The sequence below is a fragment of the Haemaphysalis longicornis genome, unplaced genomic scaffold (genome assembly GCF_048455015.1).
Source record: "Haemaphysalis longicornis isolate Haplotype H1 unplaced genomic scaffold, Haemaphysalis longicornis Haplotype H1 scaffold_25, whole genome shotgun sequence".
Classification (NCBI taxonomy): Eukaryota; Metazoa; Arthropoda; class Arachnida; order Ixodida; family Ixodidae; genus Haemaphysalis; species Haemaphysalis longicornis.
In genome coordinates, this window is record NW_027526314.1 from 2,397,986 (window position 1) to 2,409,527 (window position 11,542).

The window sequence follows — 11,542 nt, forward strand, 5'->3', positions numbered from 1 at the left end:
CACATTAAAATTTCCAAGCACATTATGTCTTCAGTGCAGTTTACTGGCAGCCCCCCCCCCCCTAACCTACTGTTATGCAATGTTAGTAGTCTGTAAAAATCGCGTAGATTCCCGCCGCGGTGGCTCAGTGGCTAAGGCGTTGCGCTACTGAGTACGAGGTCGCGGGTTCGATTCCCGGCCACGGCGGCCGCTTTTCTGATGGAGGCGAAAAGCAAAAACGCCCGTGTGTACGAGATTTCGGCGCACGTTAAAGATCCCCAGGTGGTCAAAATTAATCCGGAGCCCTCCACTACGGCGCGCCTCATCGCCTGCGTTGCGTCGGCGCGTTCAACCCTACAATCAAACATCGCGTAGATGCTAAAAACATGCATTACTGGAAGTTTTTTTTTTTTTGGTTATAATGACATTATATATTTTGTACTCAGCAGAATTGCCTCCAACGTTATACATTAAACAAAGCCACAGCAAGTAATTTACAATAAAACAACAATCCCTCAGATTTGTCAGATCAAGAGGCGCTTTATATTTAGGACGATGCTATATGTACTACGTAGTGAAGTCTCACCGGAAATTGCTATACGCACTACCGATATAGCGCCATCTATGGACGCTGTCAGAAGCACTTTTTTTTATGTTTTTACTGTTTTTACGCGGTCTCAAGCGTTCGGCCGGTCGACATGGCTGCTTGTCGTCGCTTTTGAACGATCCATGGATGGATCGACCCCCCCCTGCGACAAATCACGGTAATAAAGCGCAAGTCTTGAATCGTGGGCCGGGCTGATGCACACGATTCGCGCCAGGGCCGTCAAGTTGGCGTGGCAACTTCCCGATCGCGCCGTCAACACGCCGCAGTGGTTCAAAGACGGCTTGCCCAGTCTGAAGGTAGGTATTTCTGGCCTCGTTGGTTTGTCCCGTAACGCTTGCTTTACTGATGTTGAAGTTGGACACCCGCGTCGACCGCCGAGCTTATATTTCCGTCATCAGCCTTTCCACCCGATGCGCGAGCATGCATGCATGTCGCGTGGTTCCTTCAGCCGGCCCGAGCAACTGAACGGTGCGAACGCGTATTGGATATCTTCAGCACGTTTCCCCTCACCTTGTTAAATGTCGTTTCATGCATTGTTACAAGTGCGATAACGCATAAGGACAAGCACTTTTTTAATCAACAAGTGTGAAGCTAATAATAGGAGATGGGGAGAGTCAGTGATGATGCTTGTATCCGCTTTCTAGTGCCGTATAATTAGTGTACTGAATCTTTCTCAGGGCCAAAACATCGTTCCAGGTTGTAGTGAAAGTTGTGGAACAGACCAGGAAGGCACCAATGCCTTGTTTCTCTTTGAAGCAGCCTTGTATTTATGCATTGAGAACAAATTCGACCAGCTGCACACTTCACTGGTTCCGTATGTATTAGCATGGGCGTCTGCAGAATTTTATCTTGAGAGGGCAAATCCATTGTTTCGGGCAAGAATAGGGAGGGGGCATGGGGGAGGGTGCAAGTGCTGGGGGGGGGGGGGGAAGGGGGGGGCAACATGTATATGTTCCCATTGTGTAGTATGATTCTAATCTTGTGCATTGCTCTTTTGACTCAGAAGTACTGGTTTTATTTGGGTGGCAGTTCTGTTTTCCTAAAAAAATGTAGTTCTTACTGTAAACGGGACCAAACAGCAAAAAAAAAAGGAGATCAGTTCTAAGTGAGGAGGAAAAAGGTTCACGTCAATTTATAACAAAAACTACGACAGCTTCTGCATGCGGTGTGGTTCCTGTCGGGCTAACAGATTTGCAAAAAAATTGCACAACACTTCACACGGTGTGGTCACATGCAGCCCTGCACCAACGGCATCTGCTCCCATTTTCTGTGACTGGCCATAAAAACTGGCTGCTTCAAAATAATAGTAAATTTCTTAGCCGCATTTACATTCAGGCAAAAAGTATTGGTGGTGGTGGTGAAACTTTATTTCCAAAAAGGGTCCTGAAGGACACCTGACCGGTGTCAAGGTGTAGAGGGCATCTCCCACGTCGGGACGGGGAGCCCGAGACTCTCCGCCGCTACGCAGGCCTTCTGGACAGCCCAGAGTTGATCGTTAAGTTCACTGCTCCTGAGAGCACTGTCCCACTTGACCTTATCCTCCAGATAGGAGGCTTGCGTAGCACAACCACACAACATATGACCCAAGTTCACATGCCCATCACACTTTGAACACGTAGCAGTTCCGTCGTAGTCCGAGTCGATGTGGCTCATCCTCCAAGGATTGGCGTATGAGTCCGTTGTGCAGCCATTTAATGTAGTAATGGTTGGTATGGAAAATCGTGCTCAATAGGTTTTTCACGAAAGTTGGTTTCAAGAATTCAAATTGTGCCAGTAAGACAAAAATAACACAATGAAAAAACATAATAAAGGTCCTGGGTTTCTATCGTTTATACAAGCAACATAGCCGTATTGCTAATTGTATTGCACCTTTGGTTTTACAGCTAGGTCACCCAGAAAGGACAACTTCAATTGAAGCTGAGGATGTGGTGTAATAAAAATTTACTTCATATTGTAAAACAATAGCAGCTGTTGATGTCTTCTTGAAAGTGTAAGAAACAACAGCCTTTCTTGGACCTTTTGCATGCAGACTTATTTTTGATAACTTGAAAACAATGTAAAATAGTTAACCCGTTTCTTCTTGTCTTCTTTTTCTTTTAGGGTAGGTGGTGCTTCCTTTCTTTCAGGTTGTTTTGAGTTGACTGTTTTTCATGATTGATTCAGTTATTTAAGCATTCTGGAGTAGACATATTCTCAGTACAACTGAGCTGACGTCGCCTGAAGTTTATCATGCGAAGCGTCACACGTGCACCCTGCATGCTCACCATGGGCACGGACGAGTTGCAGGGTGTGAATGAAGGTAGCACAGAATTCTTTTATCAGCATGTAACCACCTAAGAGTCCACATACTTGAGCAAAATCATGGGCATCTTATGTGGCATAGAAATAATGGCAGTTGCTCTGCCAGTTGGAAAACATACAATTCAAACAATGCAGATGCTAATCAATATATATTTCCTTCTGCTTAGAAATGGCAGTTCTGTATTTTCTACTTTATAAATAAAATAATGCTTGGCTGCAGCAGCTCTGATAAACTAGAAAATGTCAATAATGAAGAGATGGGCATTGCTTCCACATAATTTACATTTTTTTTTTTACCATTCGTGATGTGAAATTGCCTAGGGGAGTCTTTGGAGCTTGCTAAGAAACTGCTTCAATGCACAACGTAAACCGTGTTGGACAAACGGCACTGCTAGCATGTGACATTATGCACGTGAAAGAATGCAGGAAAAAAGTTCTATACATGCATCTTCCGGTTTCCTTTTCGTGTGTCTGCATGTTGAAAGCGCCTTTATTTGCCAAAATAAGGCTGAGTGGGAAGAGGGATGTGAAACGTTTAAAGGTCACACTGCAAAAGAATGTGTCTTAAGAGTTTCGTAAACACTATGGATTAGCTGCTTTACATCAGAAGGGTTTCTTACCATCACGTTTAGCCCCGATGACTTCCTTGCACAGCTTAACAGCCATGCGGAGAAGCCAACTTTAACAGCTCGAGGCAAGGTGTACGAACGCATACGAGCTAAAAGCACACGTGCGCGTTCCCCCGTTTGTACTCAAGAGTTCCTGTAGAACATGCTTTAGTTAACTGCTGCGTAGTCAATTAAAACTGGTGTTTTGTGCGCCGCCGAAACCACATCGCGCTAAGAGGCACGGGGCAGCGTATTAGACATCTCACTCAGGGATCTCAGAATCTTATTAAGGCGAATAAAGCCGCCGTGGGATATTATTTAGAGAGTTGGCGATACCCAGGAATAGACAGCTTGAGGCTACTATAGATATATACTTGATTACGCAAAACTCAAAAGTAAAATAAAAAAATGACGCGGGCGGCCCGACACAACATATGATATGTTGATCAACACCGTATGTTATGCACCGGCTGCCCGCGTAATTTCTGTTCCTGCCTCGATTAAATGCTCAAACGTGTCGTAAACGGCCTTGTGGGCAGTCATAATCTATTTCACGCCCATGACTACAGCGCAAACTTTGCTGTGGCCGAAACCAGGTACGCAGGTACTTTGCCGTTCGTACGAAGGTCGCGTCAGCACAGAACAGGGAGGATGCGTCAGCCCGCCACCAAGCAAGCTCGGGAGTTTCTGACAGAGCCTCATAGATGGCGCTATATGGGTAGTGCGTATACGTCGTGCGTTGCTGCCGAAACCTATTCACCCCGCTGGCAGAGGGCGCTACGCTCCCGCAGCTCCTAGGATGGCTGTCCCTATCCGCACGCCTCGCGCGGATAATTTTTAAAACTGTCCGCACGCCTCGCGCGGATAACTTTTAAAACTGTCCGCACGCCTCGCGCGGATAATTTTTAAAACTGTCCGCACGCCTCGCGCGGATAACTTTTAAAATTGTCCGCACGCCTCGAGCCCGAATGCAGCCAATGCAGCGCCGCGTGCCGATTTCTTTTTCCGGGTGTTATTATGGGCGCCCCAGTTTCTTCCGCACCCAACTTGGATGCTATCCCCGCGTGTTACGTTGTCGTGGCTGGTTACTTTAGTGTTCGCTAGTACGATGATTTCCTTACCAAGTGCAGCGTCGGTTTGCTAACGCTCGGCTTCGCGTTGTGTGCTGTCCTGAGCCAGCAAGCTCACGGGTGAATCCGGCGTGCTAAGCCCTCGTCGGAGAAACGGCGACCACGACGACACCGACCCATCTCCTGAAGAATCGAGGACGAAGTTTGCCATCGCTAGTTCTGCACTTCCTATCCTACAAGCCACGTTGCAACAATGTGCCAGAGATCACCACACGAACAAATGCCGTGCTGTGATATGGCGAATACTGTGAGGTGAAGATGATTTTTCTTCCTCCATGGTGTAGTGCTCGATGTACTGCCACATTCGTCTTGTGATTGCGGTGACGGCGTAAAGTTTGTAAATGAGAGCAAAAAAAAAAAAAAAAAAAAAACGCGTAGTTCCTCCAGTTGCTAGTGGCCTTGGTGCTCTATCCTCATTTTCACAGCGAGCCTTCTCTGACCGTAACACCTTCCCTCGTGGTGGTGTACAGCCATTGCTACTATTTCTCAGGCCCACTTTGTGTTGCACACAGAAGTAGCCATTCCACTGAGAGGAGGGGGAATAACCCCCGCAACCTCATCCACCCAGACGTCGTCACCTGTACTCGTACTCTTACACGTATGTTGTGCTGTCAATGCTGTAAGCATTGTACGACCCAAGATAACGTGTATGCTAGTTCAATGAACACAGTGAAGCACCTGAAGTAGCTTGGTGATGCTTTGAGTTTGTCAGCGTATCCCTGGTCGCTGTTCAAGATCTCTATAGAGGTATTTGCAAGAGCACAGCCTGAATGTTTGTAACCACTTTGCCGACCACATTTTCCCTTCGCCTTATGTGAATCCTTGCCAGTTACCGCCATCAGGTTCTGTTGTTTTCTTTAGCTCAAAAATCTCTGCCCTCTAATGTCCTGCTCCCTGCTTTGCGCTGTTTCCAGGAGGAGGAAGCTCCCCTCACACAAATGCAGTCTTGACTGGCCGACCTATTGCTGAGGAGGGTGCTGATAATCCACTGTGGGACCAAGGCCATTCTTGGCAGTGTGTGCAGTGAAGGTAGTCTATTGGTTGTTGACCTGTGTGAGAGACTGCTGATAGCACTGCACCGTTCCCGCTATGATTACTCTTCACTGTCCTTTCCTTTACTGCCTTTCCCCGCCTTTCGCTCACTTTCTTCTCAATCCCATTTAGGTCTCCCTTTTTTACTCTAAAAGGCAACCTGTAAAGGAAGGAAAAAATGCGTAGGGGGAGTAGAAAAAACTTGCAAGCCAAAAAGTGCTCAACAGAAGTCGTTATGCAACAACGGTAGGGGTTTTCAATTATCAGTCCTGGACTCTCTACGAACTCCCCGAGAGGGAATCTGGCATTTCTTGCTCACATGTATTCCTGTGGTGTGGAGAATCTTGTGACTACCCGTGGACAACGGGTGAAATGTCACTGTAAAGACCCAGTATATGGTTCAGGAATTAAGTCAACTTAATGCATATAGATGAGACTAAATCTTTGTCACTTGAAAAATCCTGCATATTTTTCACATTTGGCCTCATGTTAGCTCCTTCTGCACAGGCAGGCTTAGTGAAACTATGTATGAACTCGCTGCACATTGGCTCCAGGGTACCATTTTCGGTCGAATAGCCAGCTGAAAAATACCGGACACTTTCAAATATCAACTTCAGATTAGTTGTAGTGCAGTGGGAAGGTTTGTCGTGCACTCAGAAGCCATAATGTTTTTCATGGCAAAAACTATGGCTACGTGATAAATCCAACATATGTAACATGAGTTGTTAGACCAGCGACCGTCCTTATGTTTCTTCCCCTCTCTTCGTTTCTGTTGCACCGATTCAATCCAAAAAACACCCTCTAATGTCTGCACAGTTTCACCTAAAAACTAGACCATAAGCTACAGTTGAGGCTAACATCAACCACCCGCAGTTATCGTCTGTGGGTGAAAAGGTGAGGAGCATAATCCAGAAAAAAAAATGAAAACAATATGATGCTGTTCGGGCAAAAGGTTTATTGTGCTCAATTTCTTTCGGAAAAAAGTTACTAGCGAGTGAAAGTGGATTTCAGATCAGTTTATCTTCAGCATTTCTTTCAGTAAAGTTTTACTAAGGCTGCTCTCATTTCACAAGCTGACATCACAAGCACGGTGAGCTAGGCAACAGCACTGCCTCGACATTAAAATTGTATCATGTAAGGTGTTTCAACTGTGGTATTTCCGACACTCAATAAAATGCAACAATAATGTGTTTAACAATCACACATATGACTCCACATTACTACCCCTCCCTTTGCATAATACCACCAGAACCTTTACATGAATGAAAACAATTTCCGGGCACCTTTCTCTGGCACTGATGTCACCTATTTCCCTTTTCATTACAAAATTATGAACAAGGTAATGGTCCTTTTATAGTAACCTGAAACAAAATTTTGTGTTTACTTTTTCCTTTGTGCTGAGTGAAGAGTGGTGTTACTAAGGCACCTATGTCGAAAGCAGCCCTGTTCTCATCTTCCTTGCCCCTGTGAAGAATAAAGGTGATTTAAAGGACTACTGACATGAAATTTCCAATTTGAGCAACTATGCAAATAGCTTCTTGTGTATATAATCTTTTAGAAGTTGGAACTTTACAGTTTCATAAAACAATTTCAAGCTTCGCACAAATTCAAAAGGCAAAACGATGCAAAAAAAAAGGCAGAATACCAACCCAAGAAAAGGAAATTGATAAACACCACAACACGAGCGAGTACATATCTTGAAACACTTGCACTGCCTATGGTCTAACAAGATTGGCCCAGTTCAGTCTCGTAGGAAGAACTGAACATTATGAGTAACTACTCTTTTAATATGTGTGCCGTCTCATGCACTCATAATACAAAAGATTAACAGATACATCCTCTCTGGAAAGAACTTTCAAAGGCACACACTGTGATTACTGTGACATAATTCCCCATAATACATGTGCCACCAGTATGCACTGGTGGCACAGGTTGGAATTATCAGCTTTTGAAGTGTTTGCTTTTGGCTCTAGCTCCTCTATTACCATATAGAGTATATTGAACAGAAAAATTTGGACCGACACATGATGCTCGCACACAGAATTTTTGGCTAGGGATCAACACATGTCGCATCATGTGATAAAATATACAACAGTGGCAGTGTGTTGGTTCTGCACAACAGGAAAAAACAGCATGGCTGGAACAATGACAAAGGAAAGACGTAACACACCAAGAACTCGTGTGATGAAATGCTTGCCAGTGCACTCTTTGGCATCATAGCAGACCCTGAGTTGTGTACAGTTTTGCTGAGAAGCTTTGTATGTCCAAGCCCACATATTGCACATATGCTAGAATAGGCAGTCTTTCCGGGTCCCCCACCTCACCCTGTCTCGTGAAGCTGCATCTATGGTCCGAAATGCACAAACCCCTTCCCTTCTTGCCCAGCCTCGTGTCCACTATATAAATGTAATCCTCCTGCCCCACTTGACCGACAACCAACTGCCCTTCCACCCCACCAGTACTACCCCTCTTCTGGGGGTGCCATGCACTATACCTGCCGCCACACGCTTCCTGGGGAGACTGGCTGAGCGCGGATCATGGTGTGGACGTGAAGTCGATGCAAGAACTTCTGGTGGTCATGGCATTCGGGTTAGTGAGGAACTCTGTGAGATTTGCAGACTGGCCGTCTTCTAATGAAGATTAGGAGACGGCCAGGCAACCTGGACTATGGCTGCCTATATTGTACAGATTTCTCTCTCTCTCTCTCTCTCTCTCTCGGCATGAATACCACATTTATAATGCTTTAACGCGCTCATAATAGCCGTGCATACAATGTGCCGCTACCTAGCAAGAATGTGGCAATGATGTGTGTTATTTAAATGCATCAGACTCGCTTCTCACAACAGCAGTTTCCACAAAAGCGAGTGCTTTAAAATGGAGCGCTTGTAATTTCGAACTAAATTTTTATAGGCAAGAAGTCGACTGATTTTTCATACGCAGTGTTTTCGAAGGGTCTTTGACGCCTCATCACATCTAGCACAGCTAGGACATGAGGGGGCCAGCTAGTGGGTAAACCATAATGCTCACAATAAAAAAAAAAAAAAAACGGGCACATTAAAGGACAGCAAACAGCGGTAGTTTTTTTTTCCATTAGTTGTTTTTATTTTGTGCTGTGAGCGTTATCCTCGTGTTGTTTTCAAAACCAATGCATGAACACTTGATTCAGTATCGCTTTGGCACTGTGTCTGTTCCTCTAGCCTGAAAACTAATACGCGCAGTAGCAAGCAAGCACCAGCAGAACAATACTAAGCACTCAAGGTCTGCACAGAATATACCACACACGCATGCTCAGGTTATCAGTTCCGTGCGATAATCACGTTTTTTTTTTTCCCTTAAATGTTACGCAGGTAGCAGCTACGTTGAAAGAAAGAACCTCGGGCGATAAACAAACGCCAAGGCGACCGTAGCTGACTAGTGCAACCGCGCATTGCTTGCAACGGCTGCCTGCAGCAATCTCTGCCCATGAAAGCATCGCACTCAGCCACCGAATGCGCCGACATGAAGGGCGATAGCGCAGAGAACGCACCCTGCACTCGGCCCCACCTCATTCGCGCATTTACCATGTGCTACGCCGTCACCGCAATCACAAGCCGAATGTGGTAGTACATACGTCGAGCTCTACGCCCCGATGCACACAATCATCTTCACCTCACAGTATTCGCCATATCGCAGCACGGCATTTGCTCGTGTGGTGATCTCTGGCACATTGCTGCAACGTGGCTTGTAGGATAGGAAGTGCAGAACTAGCGATGGCAAACTTCGTCCTCGATTCTTCAGGAGATGGGTCGGTGTCGTCGTGGTCGCCGTTTCTCCGACGAGGGCTTAGCACGCCGGCTTCACCCGTGAGCTGGCTGGCTCAGGACAGCACACAACGCGAAGCCGAGCGTTAGCAAACCGGCGCTGCACTTGGTAAGGAAATCATCGTACTAGCGAACACTAAAGTAACCAGCCACGACAACGTAACACGCGGGGATAGCATCCAAGTTGGGTGCGGAAGAAACTGGGGCGCCCATAATAACACCCGGAAAAAGAAATCGGCACACGGCGCTGCATTGGCTGCATTCGGGCTCGAGGCGTGCGGACAATTTTAAAAGTTATCCGCGCGAGGCGTGCGGACAGTTTTAAAAATTATCCGCGCGAGGCGTGCGGACAGTTTTAAAAGTTATCCGCGCGAGGCGTGCGGACAGTTTTAAAAATAATCCGCGCGAGGCGTGCGGATAGGGACAGCCTCCTAGGATTTGAGCCACTGGAGAACAGCCCCTCTCACGGCGGCTCGGAACAGCAAACCACGGGGGCCTTGGTGACGGTGGCCAAGAAACGCCTGAGCGAGTGGTGGACCATAGTGCGCCGGTAATTGAACTGAACCTGCAGCAACCGCTCCGCAAAGGCAGCCTGAACTCAACGACAGTGTGTGTGTGCACGTGAGTCATAGTGCGTGATGGACCGTCACCGTACGCACCGGCTCCCCGGAGAACGAAACTGAGCTCTCCGAAATTGTCCTTTCGAGTGTTTTTGTGTGCTGTTTTTTTAAGGTTTGTGTGTGAACAGTTTATACGGTCTGGGCACCAATGTTGGAGCCCGCCCGATACAAAGGGTACGACCACAGATCATCATCATCATCATCATCGTATAGCAATTTCCGGTGGGGCTCCACGACGTAGTAAGGACACCTTACCATGGCAGTCTTCGTGACTTCGGCCAAAATCACTCTCGGCACAGCGAAGCGGGATTTTTTCAAAGCTTGAGTGAGCCCCGGCAGTGAGTCTAGAGAGAGAGATTAAAATCATTACTATTACGTTACAACATCAGATAACTCATACAATTTGAGGAAGTCGCTAAAGGTCGATAGAGTCTGCTCTCATCGCGACAAATTAGGAGAAAGCAGGAAAATCTGCTCTTTATAATGAGATTTTGCTTTCGGCGTACATTTGCTCTTGGCTGAGTTTGATTTAACAGGATACTTTTTCGCTATTCGCAACAACTGCGGTTTTTTTCAACAATTTTGTTTTAACAAAGCAGTTCCTCTAGCAATTCCTGTTCCAATAAAAGGAAAGCCAGCTCTTCTTGAGACAGAAAGAGTAATTTGTGTAACTAGAGACGCGGCTACGACCGAGAACGATAAGACCCTTGTGGCATCGAGAAGGGTCCATTAAACGCTAATAAACGTAAGCTAATTTGCTCATTACCATTCGTCGTGCACATCAACTTATAGAACAATATACTTTGGTACTATTTCACGGGCATATTCCAAGCAAGAAAACCTATTCGCTTACCTGACAGTGCCGTCACGTGCGCGGGATAAAATCCCTCCACGTCGCCCGCTTCGCTGCGCCAGTACGCAGAAACTGCTCTTTGCCTCGAAAAATCGGTCGCGTTTTTGGGGTGAAAATCCTTAATCAGCTCCGTAGGAAGCACCGCAGGCTGTAAATCCTCCGTGAACAGCACACACGCGAACATTCCAAGGATGGGAGAAAACGAGCTGCAATGGAGGATCTCGCGCGAGTCGCATGGAGGAGTTGGAGGAGGAGGAGGAGAATGGCCGGAATGGCGGTGCAAGTTGCATGGAGGCAGAGCCTTCTATACAAGTTGTATAATAAACGTTACTAAGGGGCACACTGGTCATTCCATTCCTAAATTTGAAGATATTCAGCAAGTGCAGTGACTCGATCTACATATCAGTGGGTAGAAAACCTGCTTGTTGCAATTGAAAGTGGCAAAGCAGCCTAAATTATGACATTATGAGCTCAAAGGCACGGTTCTCAGTGCTCAAGGGCACTGCTCAGAAATTGCCTCATGCTGTTTTTTAGCCGATTTGTTGAGGTAATCTGTTTGGGCTGGTGTTTTTGCGATGAGAAGCTCGTGGTGTTGGGTAACAACTGCAATGC

General features: G+C 46.4%; 1 protein-coding gene across 1 annotated transcript in view; it reads right to left on the reverse strand.

Annotated features, from left to right (window-relative positions):
* Positions 1-11,170, reverse strand: part of LOC144172659 (uncharacterized) — a 37,031-nt gene extending 25,861 nt beyond the window's left edge. Inside the window, exons 1-2 of the mRNA XM_077701299.1 lie at positions 10,931-11,170; positions 10,333-10,421 (exon numbers count right to left, since the gene is read on the reverse strand). Coding sequence (XP_077557425.1) covers positions 10,333-10,421; positions 10,931-11,114 — 273 coding nt within the window. The 5' untranslated portion in view covers positions 11,115-11,170. The remainder of the gene's footprint in view (positions 1-10,332; positions 10,422-10,930) is intronic.
* Positions 11,171-11,542: the final 372 nt, after the last annotated feature.